Consider the following 15152-nt stretch of genomic DNA (forward strand, 5'->3'; position numbering starts at 1 on the left):
GCTGTGGTGGGCGGGGTTTGACGCGGGGTGTCCCTTCCTTCTTTCAGTGGGTGGGTGAGTTACCCGCAGCTCTGATAGGCTTAAAGGCTCGAAGCGTTGCAGCGACTCAACCTCTAACAAGCGCCTCAATACACCCTTACCTCTCTTAACGAGGGATATACCTAAGGTACCCAACTCGGTTGGTAATAAACCATGCTCACTGGCTTCAGATCATGGGATCAGTCTTAGTGCATGCTTAATGAAGGGGTTACTTGTCACCAGACGCTCGGCATCGTCGAGCTAAAGGCACATCACATCTCCGGGTTCCTTGTAAGCCAATAAGCTCTGAAGATGCGTAAACTTGAAAGGCCTGGTAATTCGGGACGGCATTCGCAAGGTTTGACAGGAGTGAAGATGTAGTATCAACGATGAACTTCGGAGGTTTCGTCTATCGGAACCTTTCAACTGTACCAGCTTCTCCGCCATCCCTCCCTCACACCACCAGCGCCAAAGGGAAAATGCGGAGGTGCGCTTCCATCCATTCGGAATAACCTGCAGATCTGTCAGTTGTCACTGACCCTGGACCTGGTTCGGATAGTTGGATGTAGAATAGAATAACACGGAGATGCCAGCCGGGCCTAGGGTAAATCGATAGTCTACAGGTTTAAGTGGCTAGTTGAGTGTAACCATCTTCACACGAAGACTACGATAAAGGACTCTAGGAAGTTAATTGTAAATAATTCTTAAATCAATGCCATTTTTTTGGGGTTCTTCATCAATACTAGAACTAGGGTTTAGATGTGTAGACGAACGGAAGCAGACGTTGCGAAAGCTACTATTGAGACCATATTACAACACCATCCGCCGCACCTGGAGGTACCCAGATGCCCCATTTCAAATCATGGGCATACAAATTCAGTCTGCTGGCTATAGAGAATGTGCATGACTGCGACAGAACAGATGCGGAAACGAATAATTGCCTTGAGCTTCTCAATTAGGAGTATGCACCCGATCTCATCGTACAATCAATTAGGAGTTTCAGGACCATCGCAGATTGTGTGGTGTATCACAATGCTACTCCCTAAACAGAGACGCAAAGTGCTCCGATAAATGCATGCTCTTTACACCAATTTGATAAAAAAGAAGAGTCTTTGAAGGATCTAAAAGTAGTATTGACAAGTCGTGAAGTGATGAGCTTTGGGAGCCTTCAATCTACGTCTCGTTAATGCCTTAGAGTTGAAGACGGTAGAAACCCACTGTTGAGCATTGAATTTACTACCGTGTAATCATCTTTCGAAAATGTATGGCTAGGTCGCCAATTCAGTAAGGGATAAGTCGCCGCAAAGCTCTCAAATCACTTCCAATACGCTTTACCTATGGAAGTTGGTGGTTGCCTTCAAAGCAGCTGGTATGACAAGAGTTAAAGGCGGAGGTGTGCTACTACGTATGGTCTTGGAAGTGTGATTTGTTTGCTGACTGCAAAGATATTGGCGGCCTGGGTTGAGTTGGCCAACGCAATCAGATTGCGATTACCTAGTTCACGCAAGGCAATAGTATCTTCTGTTTTATGATTCACCCCATCCTGAGCTTTACACGAATTGCTTAGTTAATCGCCGACCTCCAAGCGTCAGATCGGACAATTTACTATAAGCCTAGGAACAACTCCCTATTCACCAATACGTTCGCTCTCGGCCAATTACGAATTCCACATAGTCTACGTACCTTCTACACGTGTACGTGTCTGCGGCCTTTTTCGTGTTGATCGTGTCTCAAGTTCCGCTTTGGTACGATCGTGATGGTCTCGTGGACCTCACGTAGCCCTCCATGTGCCACTTATTGATCACTTGTCAATACCTTACCCAGTTAATGCTGTTTGAAGTGGCAGAAAACCATGTTCCTGCGTCTTGTGTCTAGTCCCTAATTTGAGAGGTGTATTTTTCACGCATATTTCTTACATGCACGTCACTCTAGTTTACTCCTTGTTGTGACGGATGTTACATTGTGCCTGATTAACGCACCAGTGATGATGTGAACATTCGGACACCAGCCTTGTTCCTCCGGACAAACCTCCGTAACTGTTCAGCTGGAATAGATAGCATCATCCAATAAGAGCCCTTTTCAAAACATTCACAGCGATGTTGTTTCATGCACGCGTAGGTATCAAGTATTTCTGGCTGCCTCATGATTAGATGACTCTAAGGCATCACCGCCTCATATAGAGTTGAAGTTGAAGACGTGAGTCACCGCAAATAACCAACCCCTGTCAAGAAATGAATTGTCCCCAGTGTTTTTGCCTTGCCACTCGCAGCATAAGACCGTGAAATAGAGATAACGAGTCAGCAATAACAAGGCGCGGCAGAGGGAATAGCTTTCGTCTCGTTTGTAGACGGCCCACGTGTGACAGTCCACACGAGGCCACTGAAGGATAACGCGCTGAATCACTCACTGTTTATGCTGTGCCTTGGTTTGTTCGTCACTTGCAGCTTATGCATTCCGTACAAAACTCGACCGACCCCAACACGGAAGCCTTGTTCTTCTTTTCTCTTCCTCTGTAATTTCACTATCATCTATGTTCACGAATTTACGAGTTTTGAGCAACGCCCGTCAATTACACGTCTGCATAACTACCAATTTCTCAGCTGTAAAGCCTCTGAATTTGTGGCTGGCTGCCAATTGTCTGTTATAAACCCAACACAGCCCAAGCCCAAGCTCTAGGCACCAAACCCAAAAAAAACCCAACACAAGCAACCAAATTCAAGGACTTGCACAGAAAAGTGGGACAGGAAGCCAGCGGAAGCCAGAAGCCCCTCCCACTTGAACTATTTTCCAGCCCTGTCGCCTTTCATCCATCACTTCTCCCCTTCTTTCTTCTTCAACAACAGCACGACCTCTATTCCAGAGCGACAATCGCCATCTCACATTCACAGCTTGAAATATCGAATAGATATTTCAGCTTTCAAATTTGTTTTTGCTTCTTGCATCTTCATAAGCAACCAAGCATTCTCTTCAAATTGAACCACTCATACAACCACCACCCAACCGACCAAATGGCTACCCCCCAGTCCACCACCTCTTACGAGGGCGCCGAAGGCGACAAGAAGCTCGAGCAGATCACCTTCCGATTCTGTTCTGAATGCTCAAACATGCTTTATCCCAAGGAGGACGAGGATGCTCACAAGCTTCAGTTTACCTGCCGAACTTGCCAGTACACCGAGGACGCCAAGTCTACCTGCGTCTTCCGCAACGTCCTCAACACCTCGGCCGGTGAGACCGCCGGTGTCACCCAGGATGTTGGCTCCGATCCAACGGTTAGTCATCTTCCACCTGTTCTCTGTTACGGCTGTGGCGGAGTCATCTTGTGCACCTCCTGCGGCCAGCCCGATTGCCAAATGGTCGTCTCCAACGAGAAAGTCAGTCAGCCCATCACGGGCATGTGCCAGTTCACCTTGCCATGGGAGGATCCTTTCGCCGACTACGACGAGGAGATGATGGACGAGGACTACGATGACACCAAGACCGAGTCTGATGACTTCCTCTCCGACGCCAGCGAAGAATTTCTAGAAGAGATCTCGATGAACTGTGATTCATCCATGAAATGTGAATCATGAGCATCTCCAACAACCATCCTGTATCACGACGATTATGTAACTGACGACACGACACGACTGGCACGACTATATTATTCTATCTTGGGCTGACTGGCACATGCTCTGGGCTTCTGGCATCATTATTCGGCGGCGAGCAGTTGGCGGCCGACCGTTCACATGACAAAGTATAAGTTGGAAACAGCAGTTGGAGCACCGGGTGTCTCGCGTCTTCTTTGGAACCCGCTTGTCATCGCTTAAAGACTGCTGGCTGACTTTATTTCTTTTTTTTGCGCGCTGCAGCTCCCGCGATCTACAAAGACCTGCCCTAGTTGCCAGCACACCGAAGCTGTGTTTTTCCAGTCTCAGCAGCGAAGCGCTGAAACCGGCATGGTAAGTTGAGCTCTCACACGTACGTTTCAGAGACCAATTCACTAACGCCACGATAGAAACTCTTCTACGTCTGCTGCGAGTGTGGTCACATTTTCACTTAAGCGAAACCTTGTATCGATACCCGGGCGACGAATCGTCGATGCCCAAGTTGTGGAGGATACTCGCATTATCATTTGAATTCGCAAGGCGTTTTAGAAAGGGTTGTGACATGGTTATGTCACCGGCGCCAGGTTATAAGGAGGGAAATGCAAATTGTATTCTATCAATGATCCTGTATAAGACTGCTTAGAGCAGCGAATAAGATTTTGGAGGAGGGCCACATAAATCCATCCCAAACTTACCCCAATTCTTTCGTCGTTGGATTGAGGTTCATGTTTTCTGACCTACCTTCTGTAGGAGGGGTAAATTATCAAGATGCATCTGCAGTCTTGCAATCATGCAATATAAGTTCTTTGACATTAAATGTTCCAATTTATAGAACCACAGTGATGTCTAATGTTTAGTGTTGAGAGCTGAAAGGTGTCTGTATTTTCGTATCAACGCCTCGCAAATGCCTAATGTAGTAATATTCGTAATTGTACAGTATTCCACTCGTACACGGCTGCATGCAGCCAACCCAATCCCCTGATCTATCCTGTCTTTTGTAAATAACCTTCCATCCCCTCATCCGCCTAAACTCCTTGTCAATTCTTTATGCCTGCATAGGCGCCATGGACAGAATCTTGCTCCACTTCTTGCGCTTCAGCTCCGCGCCAACAGCACCGTTGATACGTGATCCCACGGGATCTCCAGCCTTGTTCAGCAACACACAAGCGTTATCGTCGAACTTGACGACTGAGCCGTCTCGGCGTTGTGTAGGGTATCGGGTTCGGACGATGACGGCGTGACGAATATCACCTCGCTTGACCTTATTGGCGGCAGAGATACCGGCCATACCACCAGAGGAGCTACCACGCTGCTCCTGAACGACGACGACGACACGGTCACCTAAAGTATGTTAGCCAAGTGTTGAATTATTTCGAAAGGATCGATTGAGATGTTGCTCGTTTTCGTGGGGGGATCGTACCGATTCGGGCATGTCGTTTTTGGCCGACGACCAAGACGCATTCGACAAGGGCAGCGCCCGAGTTGTCGATGCAGTTAAGCATTGTCTACCATAGTCAATAAGGGTTCGACGAGGTGATTAGAGTCGAGATACCTTTAATTGAATCATCTTGGCTGTGTTCCGCGCGCGGAGGTTCAATACTCAACTCTCACCACGGTCTAACTCGGGATATCGTCAATCACCCAACTCGTCGTTGAATTTTTGGACTAGCATCACGTGCTCACAGCCACAGTTGAAGCCACAGTTGTTCCGACTAGCGGCACCCATCTCAGCTGGGGTAAAGAAATCTGGAGATATCGTGTCGTCTTATCACGAGATTGTATCTCTATGACTGGCCCTTGCTAAGATAATACAATAATAACATCTTTCTAATACTCATGTATACTGTACCTCACTCCCCAAACAAAGGCCCTTTGATCATTGTACCATAACTTGATAACTTGAGCTGATTTAATGTTTGAGAGTGATTTCCTAGGCCTACACAGCCCCACCCGTCGCCTAGCCAATGCCCCAAACCGGCCTCGATCCAGGGAAGAGGAACAAAGCAAGCCCCCCTAACCTCGAAAGCACCCGAGCCAGCTACAACCATGTCATTCCACCTTGAACATCACTTCCCTCCTTCAAGCCCGATTCTTTGAAAGGCACCCGCACCACGATCTTTTACTCACTCAAGTCTCAGCCTCGTCTGCCTTTGTTCCATCGATTATCGCTCCTTATTTAGAGAGACTGAACCTATGACGTTGCGGCACTGAGTTAGCTGAAATCAAACGTCAACGCTTAACTTTGGCTTTCATCTTTTCAACTTCTGCGCATTGCTCAGCAAGATTATAAAGGCTTCAATTGTGGCATCGTTTGGCAAGGCTCTCATACACTGAGCCAAGGATCGACATCTCCGCTCTTTTCTCGCTCGGACTTTTACAGCTAGTTTCGAGGGACACATACGCTCCTTTATTCCTTGGACAACAGCTTTACACATCAGGCTGGCTTTGGAGTGAATTCGGATTAGGCAAAATGCCTCCATCACAAAATGCGGCTACCAAAAAGCCGCGCATGACGTTGGCACAAGTGTCAGCATATGATGACATTTTGACTGACGCCCTGGTCGATCATGTGAGTGGTTTACGGCTGAGCATCGCTCATGAGGCAATGTGGCTCTAACACAGGCAGGTCTTTTACTGGACAACGGTCCCCAAAAACCGCACATCATATCATCCATCCAGAGGTGTAAGGGAGGAGGAGATCACTAAGATCTTGCAAGAGGAGGTGGTTCTCAAGAAGGACCTGGAGAGTGCTGAGAAGCGATTGCTGGCAACAAATGGGCTTAAAAGGTTTCACAATGGATTGAAGACCGACAAGGAAAAGGAGGACTTTCGACGGCATCTCAGACGATATGTTCAAATCTACCTTCCAGATTGTCCGTGGGAGGTCAGCTCGACAAACCGATACACAATTGTTACTCACGAGGCTGCCGTAACAGCCAGACGACCTATCCGACGCAACGAGGCCATCAAATATCTATCCGGTGTTCAAGTCATTATCACGCCAGAGGAGGAAAAGGCCATCTCATCTCAGAAGAAGGACTTCAGCATTGTTGTCAGCTCACGAAGCAAGTGCACTAGCCTGTTTATGGGACCTGCCCGCTTTGCGAACCACGATTGCGATGCGAACGCCAAGCTTATGAGGACGAGCCACGCAGGAATCGAAATTATCGCAACAAGACCTATTGAAGCAGGAGAGGAGATTACGGTTACTTACGGAGACAACTATTTCGGCGAGAACAACTGCGAGTGTTTGTGCAAGACATGCGAGGATCTTTTGCGGAATGCTTGGGAACCGGAAGAGGGCACAGTGCCAGTGAAAACTAGCATTGAGCAGGAAAAGTCAGACGGTTACTCATTACGGCGACGACGAAGAGATGACAGTATCTCTGGCTCTTCACGGACACCATCAGTCACTCCCGATATGCGACCACGGATTACAAAAGCGGCTTCAAGGGGATCAAAGCTGGCCCGCGATTCATCATCAGCCAGGTCTCCAACTGCCGAGCAAGCCAACAATCGCAAACGACAGCATGATACTCTGGCAACTCCGCCCAAGACTCCAGCGAAGCGCCAAAAAGTTTCGGCAGAGAAGACTGTAATTGTTATTGACGATTCGTCGCGCAGTACATCTGTCAGTGCCAGTGAGTCTTCAAGTGGTGTTGTCGAGACAGATGTCACTTCCCCAGAAAAGGAGACTCCAGAGCCCCTAGGACATACACCATTAAAAGGCAAAGCGAATAAGGGCAGTCAACAGACAGAGGGAGCACCAGTTTCTCCGCAGAGCACTGAAGGTTCACGATCACCGCAGCAAACGGCTGAAACTACGAGACAGAGAGCCCGTGGAAGTGGACTAGAGAGCATGACTATCCAGGCCATTTTAAACGCTCCTCTGGAATCCGAGGTTGAAAGTGAGCCTGAACCCGAAAAGCTCCAGGAAGCAACGGTGGTACCTCCGCCAACCGAGCCTATTGCAACCAGTATCGAAACTGTCGAAGACAGTCAGGTGGCTGATGAGGATCAGCCAAAACGAAAGAAGCATCAGCGTCGTGTATTTAAAGAAGATACGCCCCCATCTAGAGTGCGAGTGCCGGGAGACTACCTCCTTACACCGCTACTTTTATCAGAACCTGAGATGGCCTGGATCCAGTGCACCATCTGCGACGGTTACTTTGTACAACAGAACGCATATTTTACACGAGCTTCATGCCCTCGCTGCGAACGACACTCAAAGCTTTACGGGTACATCTGGCCCAAGACGGACAAGGCCGGACCGCATGACAAAGAAGAGAGAATTCTGGATCATCGCACCATCCATCGATTCTTGGATCCCGATGATGAACGAAAAGTGAGGTGTCGCAAGAGTTTTGGAAACCTCAAGACAGACACAGAAGAAACGGAAGAACTCGAGCGGGGCCGGAAGCGACACAACACATCAGGCTTAATGGGGCGAACGGGTCCATCAACAGAACAAGACTCAGGCCATCGAAGAAGCGGAAGGCTTCGTCGAGTGAACAGTAGGTTCCTCGACCCATGATGAACATACGTGGAGAACTGTTGGAGATAATTCGGACCGAGCGTGTTTTTTTTGAGGCGAGCGGGATTTATAATTGTATGTTTTATTTTAACGGCATTGCTAGACCAAGAGGCCTAGTTTAGATAACTGACCCACCATCTGGACAACGTTATTTATTATAAATGTTTCAATGCATCGAAAGAATCAATGCTCATCGCCCGTGCCGCCGATGTGAAGATTCGCGCCCTACATACTGTAGATCTGGTGCTTTCCAAATTTTAATGGCCAAGATTTCTAATCACAACGTCATTGACCCATAATGATTCTGTATATAAATTCCTGTTCCCAATCCCAAGATGAGGTTCTGAAGGAGCATTAAGCATAACACTCTATCTCAACACTCTTCACCATGGCTGCATATCTCACCAACCGCATCGTCCATCCTCACCACGGCATTACTGTTTCGAGACCCGAAACTCCTGCCCCTGCAAAGACTGAGAAATGCAGCCATCCCATTGTCAACAAAGCTGCAAAGGGTGTTCCCTTCTTCACCCCCGAGCAGGATCCTCCGCCTGGTTTGGCCATCCAGCCCAGCGATGGAAGACCAGTTCCTAGACTTTTCCAACCCCTCAAGATTCGAAATGTCACTATGCAGAATAGAATCTGGGTCAGCCCTATGTGTCAGTACTCCTGCCATGAAGGGTTCATGACGCCTTGGCATATTACGCACTATGGCGGTATGGCTCAGCGTGGTGTAAGTGGCGTTCACTTGAGTGAGATGATCAAAGCTAATCTTCCAGCCGGGACTTATGATGGTTGAGGCAACTGCCGTTCAAGCCAATGGTCGAATTACACCTGAGTAAGTATATTCTCAATCTTTGGTGTTGTGGTTCATTAGCTGATCCTCAAAGGGATGCTGGTATCTGGCTCGACGCCCACGTCGACACTCTCCGCAAGAACGTCGACTTTGCACACGGCCAAAACACAAACATTGCCATTCAACTCGCCCACGCAGGTCGCAAAGCAAGCTGTGTAGCACCCTGGCTCAGCGCCGGCGCAACAGCCACCGAAGAAGTCAACGGCTGGCCCGACGATGTCGTGGGTCCCAGCGACGAGCCCTTCAACGAAAACATGCCCACCCCGCGTAGCATGAGTATCCAGGAAATTAACCAGCTCAAGAAAGATTTCGTCAAAGCCGCCAACCGCGCCGTCACCGCTGGTTTCGACGTGATCGAACTTCACTTTGCTCATGGCTATCTCGTTAGTTCGTTCCTTACGCCGAGCGTTAACAAGCGAACGGATCAGTATGGTGGAAGTTTTGAGAACAGAACTCGTCTTGCGCTTGAGCTCGTTGAGGAAGTCCGTGCTGTTATTCCTGAGACTATGCCTCTCTTCGTGAGGATCAGTGCGACGGATTGGTTGGATACTAACCCCGAGTACACCGGCGAGAGCTGGACCGTCGACGAAGCCGCGAAACTTGCTACCCTCTTCGCCGAGCGCGGCGTCGATGTGATCGATGTATCCAGCGGCGGAAACCATCCCCAGCAGAAAGTGCAAGGCGGACCAGGCTACCAAGCCAAGTTTGCGAAGCACATTAAGAAAGTTGTTGGTGACAAGATGCTTGTTAGTTCAGTGGGCAGTATCAAGACAGGCACACTTGCGGAGGAGATCATCTCTGGAAAGGACGATGATGTCAAGTTGGATCTTATTGCGGCGGGGAGGATGTTTCAGAAGAATCCGGGACTGGTGTGGGCTTGGGCTGATGATTTGGATGTCGAGATTCAGCTTGCGCATCAGATTGGATGGGGATTTGGGGGGAGGGCTACGAAGAAGCAGGATCATGTTAAGATGAGTATTCCTTAGAAGGTGGCTAGACGAGGATAAAAGGCGGTTGTTCAAGAGTAGATAGATAGGGGTGGGAAATGGATATATAAAAGCTTCAACGTGAGGGATCGGCTGACACTGTGCGAGACATGATAAACAACTTGGCAGTTCGATTTCATCGCTTCCGGGCCAGATGTGACATTTGATCATGTCTGACTGGCATATTTCTGTTCCAGCAATTCCTTCTCTGATCCTCGTCCTTCTTCAACTTGCTTCTCCGTGATCATGAGTTTCTTCTCATCAACCTACAATCTCAATATCAGGAAGCATTCCTTCATCACAATATCGCTAAACTGACCTGGTATTGTGCATCAGTGGGCGCACTGAGCCTTTTACTGACAGTCGCATACATATCGTTCTTCCATTCGGTTACACGAGCTTCGAGCCCGATATACAGTGTGTAAGCAGGATGCATGTTGAGTTCTTGTCTTAACTGGAGGTGACTTGATGAAAGAGAAGAGTGAGATCGAGGCTTGAGTTCACTTTAACTGCGCAGGTTAGCGATATTAGGCTGTGTAAGCACTTTATCTATTCTTGCTCGCTGAGTGAGCTGACGGTATCTTGATGGTCCATCCGGATGAAGGCTGGGCGTAAGCATTGTAGACCAATGGAGATGGAAGTACAGAGTTGGGGGCTGCGATGTGTGGTTCTCGGATGACCTAAAATAATATTTATTGCTACGTCTTGTGGTTTTTGGGTTGCAGGTATAGGTATGCTTGGCGGTTCTGGACTTGTTAAAAGGAGGGTATTCGGCCTAGTATGGACGGACTTGTTGCGCCTCACACATCACGATGATTTTTGCAATCCAACCTACTATTCACTTGACTAAAAGTGAGCTTTCCATGCAGCAGCATTTATCTTTCACAGTTTTTCACAAGTGTTAATATCGCCCGTCGCCAAGTCGGCGTGGGTTTAAGCCACCCAACGGTTTGATCGAATATCGGCCAGAACCCAAATTGTGAGAGAAACACCAAGGCATGAGATTGGATACCCGATACCATGGAATGGAAGGCAATGTCCAATACTTATAGTAATAAGCGCTTGTATCTATTATGACTTACTCACTCAAGTCCCGGAAAATTCGAGCCTACTTGGATGGCACAATCTCATGAGCCTCTTACACAATATTCCTCCTTATTTTCCGTCATTGGTCGTTGTGAAACCAACATGAGCCGGGTAGCTCCATCCGTCCTCGATATATTCTCGATGTGCCGACGAGAGAAAAACATCACAGCGGACAATTCATCCGACAAAAAACTTTTAATAGTAAATGTCTATCTACCGGAGCAAATGTATTGGATTGCAATGGCCTTTGTTCCTCACTCAAGATTCGATTCAATGTGCCATCAAAGTCCAGGGTAGCTATCGCCGATCATTGCCAAGACAAAGCTGAGACAAATCGCGGGGGCTGAGGCAAAGATAAGCAATGCCTCGGGTTCCTGGCAGGGCAACCAGGCTAAGCTACAGTGAGCTAAGACCCTCCATAGCTCCCGGCCAGGTCCCCCAGCATCATCACGTCACAAGCTTGTATCACCTGCGGTCCAGTCCAGTCCATGTTTTAACAAAAACCCTCCTCTTCCATCCCTCTTCCTCTCTCCTTTACCATAACAAACTCCAAAATGACGACAAAGGGTCTTTGCTTAGTTGCCGCCACGGCTGCCCTCCAGGGCGTATCAGCTCTTCAGATCCCTCTTAACCTCCAAGTCCCCAAGCTCTCTTGGAATCTCTTTGGCGATGATCTTCCGCTCGTTGATACCAAGGAATTGCAGAAGAGCATTAAGCCTGAGAACCTTGAGGCTAGAGCAAAGGACCTCTATGAGATTGCCAAGAATGGAGAGGAGGAGTATGGACATCCGACTCGTGTCATCGGCAGTGAAGGTGAGTTTCTCCGAAATCGGACTGTTATCATGAATGTAATGACTGATTCCCCAAAGGCCATCTCGGTACGCTATCGTACATCCACGCTGAACTCGCCAAGCTAGGCGGTTACTACTCCGTTTCGAACCAGCAATTCCCCGCTGTGTCGGGCAATGTCTTCGAGTCGCGTCTCGTTATCGGCAATTCTGTTCCCAAGCAGGCATCGCCCATGGGCCTGACTCCTCCGACTAAGGATAAGGAGCCCGTCCACGGAACGCTTGTCCTCGTCGATAACGAAGGATGCGACGAGTCCGATTATCCTGAGTCTGTCGAGGGCAACATTGCTCTGATCCTTCGTGGAACATGCCCCTTTGGTACAAAGTCCAGCAATGCTGGTAAAGCAGGTGCTGTTGCTGCCGTTGTGTATAACTACGAGAAGGATGAGGTTCATGGAACTCTCGGTACTCCTTCGCCTGATCATGTTGCTACCTTTGGACTTGGCGGTGAAGAGGGTAAGGCTGTTGCCAAGAAGCTCAAGGATGGTGAAAAGGTTGATGCTATTGCTTACATCGACGCTGAGGTCAAGACCATTTCCACCACCAACATCATTGCCCAGACTCGTAGTGGTGATCCCGACAACTGTGTCATGCTCGGTGGTCACAGTGACAGTGTTGCTGAGGGACCTGGTATCAACGATGATGGATCCGGCAGTATCTCTGTGCTCGAGGTCGCTGTCCAACTGACCAAGTACCGCGTCAACAACTGCGTCCGCTTCGCCTGGTGGGCCGCCGAGGAAGAAGGTCTTCTTGGTTCCGACCACTACGTCTCCGTTCTTCCCGAGGATGAGAACCGCAAGATTCGTCTCTTCATGGACTACGACATGATGGCCAGCCCCAACTTTGCCTACCAGATCTACAACGCCACCAACGCCGAGAACCCCAAGGGCTCTGAGGAGTTGCGCAACCTCTATGTAGACTGGTATGAGGAGCAGGGTCTCAACTACACCTTTATTCCCTTCGATGGTCGCAGTGACTACGATGGTTTCATCCGTGGTGGTATTCCCGCCGGTGGTATCGCCACAGGTGCCGAGGGAGTCAAGACAGAAGACGAAGTCGAGATGTTTGGCGGTGAAGCCGGCGTCTGGTATGATAAGAACTATCACCAGATCGGGGATGATCTGACCAATGTGAATTACACCGCGTGGGAGGTGAACACCAAGGTAAGTCGCACTCAGCCAATGTCTTGTTCAGAAACCGTAACACTAACACAATACAGCTCATCGCCCATTCCGTTGCAACATATGCCAAGTCATTCAAGGGTTTCCCCGAGCGAGAGATCGAAACGTCTGTTCAGACTTACTCTGACAAGACCAAGTACCACGGTAGCAAGCTCTTCATTTAAGCATCGAGTAGCAAGAATAGCATAGCATAGCACAATGAGTAATGGGTGATTGATTAATTTGAATGGATATCTCTACGTTAAAATTGCAAATGCCTAGCTAGCTGAATCGACTCCAAGTGAAAAGAAGCAAGAAACAAAAAACATCATTACACGTAATAACCGTTTGGTAAAATGCCCGTCTAAGCCCCCCAACCGGTCCTGTAGCCAGACATGGCTTGAAATGCCTCGCACTATTTCCCACCTAAACACCGACTTTGCAAGTATTCATCTACTAAGATGATCATCCACTAGGGATAGATAGATAGTTACTGATTGATGGGTCTCATCGTGCTGATGCGAGATCATATGGCGTTCCCATCAAGACACCACCAGTTGGAAACTCGCAGCTTCCAGTCTGCGAGGGGATCATCTCGGTGTAGTACTCAAAATCATCACGAAGCTCCCTCAGCTCAATAGGCAAGATGACCTTGGATAAAGCCCTCGGGGTGGTGAGCTTGGAGAGCGTTCCGGAGTAGGGGGCGGGTCTGTGCCCCACATTGGCGGGGGTGATATCGGGGCTATCGGGGGTCTGGGCTCCCGGTCCCGTTGTCTTGGCAGCCGAGGATCCGGGGCGACTCTGTCGTAATCGAGCAGAGAGGTTGACGTTGAATGTGAGGAGTCTCGCAACACGATGCGCCAGTTCGTCGCGACTGTTCTTTGCGTCCTTTTCTCCCGGACTTTTTATCTCGGTTAGCAAAATTGCACTTGTTCATCTAGCGGTCCGTGAGTCTTTATCGCTTAACTTACCAGTTCACTATAGTCATCATCATAGCATACGAAAGATTATGCCATCTCAACCTCGCACATAGCGCCTTGATCCTCTTCTCAAATTGCTTAGCGGCATCTTCAGGCGCAGACCTATTCGACTCCTCGTCCAGGGCACAACATAGCGACGAGAGGCGGGTGAAAGCGAGGACGGTGTCTGTGAGAGTCGCGACGAGGGTGTCGAGAGAGATCCAGGCTGCGCGGGCAGGGAAGGGGATCTGGTTGTTCTCGATGAGGTTGAGGGTCTTGTAGAAAGCGTGGACGGAGGATCGACACTCCTTGACCTCGCGGAGGAGAATGTTGAGGATGGCGGTGTCGTGCTGTGGTGAGATGTTGAGATCGCTGAGGATGTCGATGGCTGCTGCGCCGACGTCGAGAAGGCCTGTGATGGCTGTTGTGGTAGGGAGGCCGACAACGGCGGGATCCATGTCCATGTCGGCCTGCAGAGCGGAAGGCATCTATCGCGGTATCATTCAATACTGAAGTGTTAGGTAATCAATTGTGTCGTCGAGAAATGAATTGATTTGAGGCTCAAATCAAATGCAGATGTAAGTCATGTAAATGTTATAGGGTCCTGAAGTAGACCGGATGGAAATTCTTGGCAGAGGCTTCTAGGCCCCGTTTGGCTTAAATGGAAGTTTGAGCCAAGCCCCAGTTCAGTTACAAGACTTTGTAGATGGGGGAACACAACACGAAAGAAGCGAGAGGGGGTGGTCTCTGAAAGCAGGAACCGAAAAAGAGCGAGAGAGAGAGGGCAGGGGAACAACAAATGTATGTGCTTGTAAGTAAGCCGCAGGCTGGGGGGGGGGCGTATTATTTTTAGTCGCAAGCCAAGGGGGGAAATAGAGCAAAAGTCTGGAAGAGACGGCACCTGAGGAAAAGGGCCCAGCGAAAAGAGGCGCCGAGTTTCAAAGCAGGCAACTTTCAATAGGCAAAAAGATGAAGCCGTACTTCCGAGACAGTAACGGGCTTGTCCACTAGCGGATGAGGTTGAGTGGAGGGTAGGATTGGGAATGCCCCCTCAAGAGGAATTTGTGGTGCCGAGAAGCGAATTGAGTGACATGCATCTAATTTAGATAGATATCTGAGTA

General features: G+C 49.0%; 7 protein-coding genes across 7 annotated transcripts; 4 read left to right on the top strand and 3 right to left on the bottom strand.

Annotated features, from left to right (window-relative positions):
- Positions 1–2860: 2860 nt before the first annotated feature.
- BKA55DRAFT_189749 (uncharacterized protein) lies at positions 2861–3956 on the top strand. Its single transcript, XM_046185069.1, has one exon. It carries the CDS (start codon positions 3027–3029, stop codon positions 3585–3587), a length of 561 nt encoding a protein of 186 aa, XP_046055516.1. The 5' UTR covers positions 2861–3026; the 3' UTR covers positions 3588–3956.
- A 691-nt stretch (positions 3957–4647) lies between these two features.
- Positions 4648–5169, bottom strand: BKA55DRAFT_684976 (mitochondrial 54S ribosomal protein YmL38/YmL34; the record flags this gene model as incomplete). Its single annotated transcript, XM_046198727.1, has 3 exons — positions 4648–4943; positions 5023–5107; positions 5155–5169. 3 exons carry the CDS (start codon positions 5167–5169, stop codon positions 4648–4650), a joined length of 396 nt encoding a protein of 131 aa, XP_046055517.1.
- Positions 5170–6072: 903 nt separating this feature from the next.
- On the top strand, positions 6073–8136 carry BKA55DRAFT_500079 (uncharacterized protein; the record flags this gene model as incomplete). Its single annotated transcript, XM_046186716.1, has 2 exons — positions 6073–6171; positions 6229–8136. The coding sequence occupies 2 exons, from the start codon at positions 6073–6075 to the stop codon at positions 8134–8136; spliced, it is 2007 nt and encodes a 668-aa protein (XP_046055518.1).
- A 172-nt stretch (positions 8137–8308) lies between these two features.
- On the top strand, positions 8309–9996 carry BKA55DRAFT_556425 (uncharacterized protein). The gene is made up of 3 exons (XM_046191696.1): positions 8309–8869; positions 8916–8974; positions 9027–9996. Exons 1-3 carry the CDS (start codon positions 8525–8527, stop codon positions 9976–9978), a joined length of 1356 nt encoding a protein of 451 aa, XP_046055519.1. The 5' UTR covers positions 8309–8524; the 3' UTR covers positions 9979–9996.
- Positions 9997–10733, bottom strand: BKA55DRAFT_556430 (uncharacterized protein). Its single transcript, XM_046191697.1, has 2 exons — positions 10298–10733; positions 9997–10244 (listed from the first exon to the last, which is right to left on the bottom strand). The coding sequence occupies exons 1-2, from the start codon at positions 10412–10414 to the stop codon at positions 10146–10148; spliced, it is 216 nt and encodes a 71-aa protein (XP_046055520.1). The 5' UTR covers positions 10415–10733; the 3' UTR covers positions 9997–10145.
- An 885-nt stretch (positions 10734–11618) lies between these two features.
- BKA55DRAFT_499060 (uncharacterized protein) lies at positions 11619–13257 on the top strand (the record flags this gene model as incomplete). Its single annotated transcript, XM_046186618.1, has 3 exons — positions 11619–11877; positions 11934–13075; positions 13132–13257. 3 exons carry the CDS (start codon positions 11619–11621, stop codon positions 13255–13257), a joined length of 1527 nt encoding a protein of 508 aa, XP_046055521.1.
- Positions 13258–13579: 322 nt separating this feature from the next.
- Positions 13580–14495, bottom strand: BKA55DRAFT_534472 (uncharacterized protein; the record flags this gene model as incomplete). The annotated part of the gene is made up of 2 exons (XM_046189594.1): positions 13580–13973; positions 14044–14495. 2 exons carry the CDS (start codon positions 14493–14495, stop codon positions 13580–13582), a joined length of 846 nt encoding a protein of 281 aa, XP_046055522.1.
- Between the last annotated feature and the right edge of the window lie 657 nt (positions 14496–15152).

Source organism: Fusarium redolens (assembly GCF_020744475.1).
Source record: "Fusarium redolens strain MPI-CAGE-AT-0023 chromosome Unknown BKA55scaffold_2, whole genome shotgun sequence".
Classification (NCBI taxonomy): domain Eukaryota; kingdom Fungi; phylum Ascomycota; class Sordariomycetes; order Hypocreales; family Nectriaceae; genus Fusarium; species Fusarium redolens.

What these genes read in the sequence shown, in the direction of transcription:
- BKA55DRAFT_556430 (XM_046191697.1), bottom strand. Translation starts at nt 10,414, where the DNA reads ATGCATCCTGCTTACACACTGTATATCGGGCTCGAAGCTCGTGTAACC. An exon ending in CCACTGATGCACAATACCAG is followed by an intron (nt 10,245 to 10,297) that starts GTCAGTTTAGCG and finishes TTGAGATTGTAG; the next exon opens with GTTGATGAGAAGAAACTCAT.
- BKA55DRAFT_556425 (XM_046191696.1), top strand. Translation starts at nt 8,525, where the DNA reads ATGGCTGCATATCTCACCAACCGCATCGTCCATCCTCACCACGGCATT. An exon ending in GCGGTATGGCTCAGCGTGGT is followed by an intron (nt 8,870 to 8,915) that starts GTAAGTGGCGTT and finishes CTAATCTTCCAG; the next exon opens with CCGGGACTTATGATGGTTGA. An exon ending in AATGGTCGAATTACACCTGA is followed by an intron (nt 8,975 to 9,026) that starts GTAAGTATATTC and finishes TGATCCTCAAAG; the next exon opens with GGATGCTGGTATCTGGCTCG.
- BKA55DRAFT_189749 (XM_046185069.1), top strand. Translation starts at nt 3,027, where the DNA reads ATGGCTACCCCCCAGTCCACCACCTCTTACGAGGGCGCCGAAGGCGAC.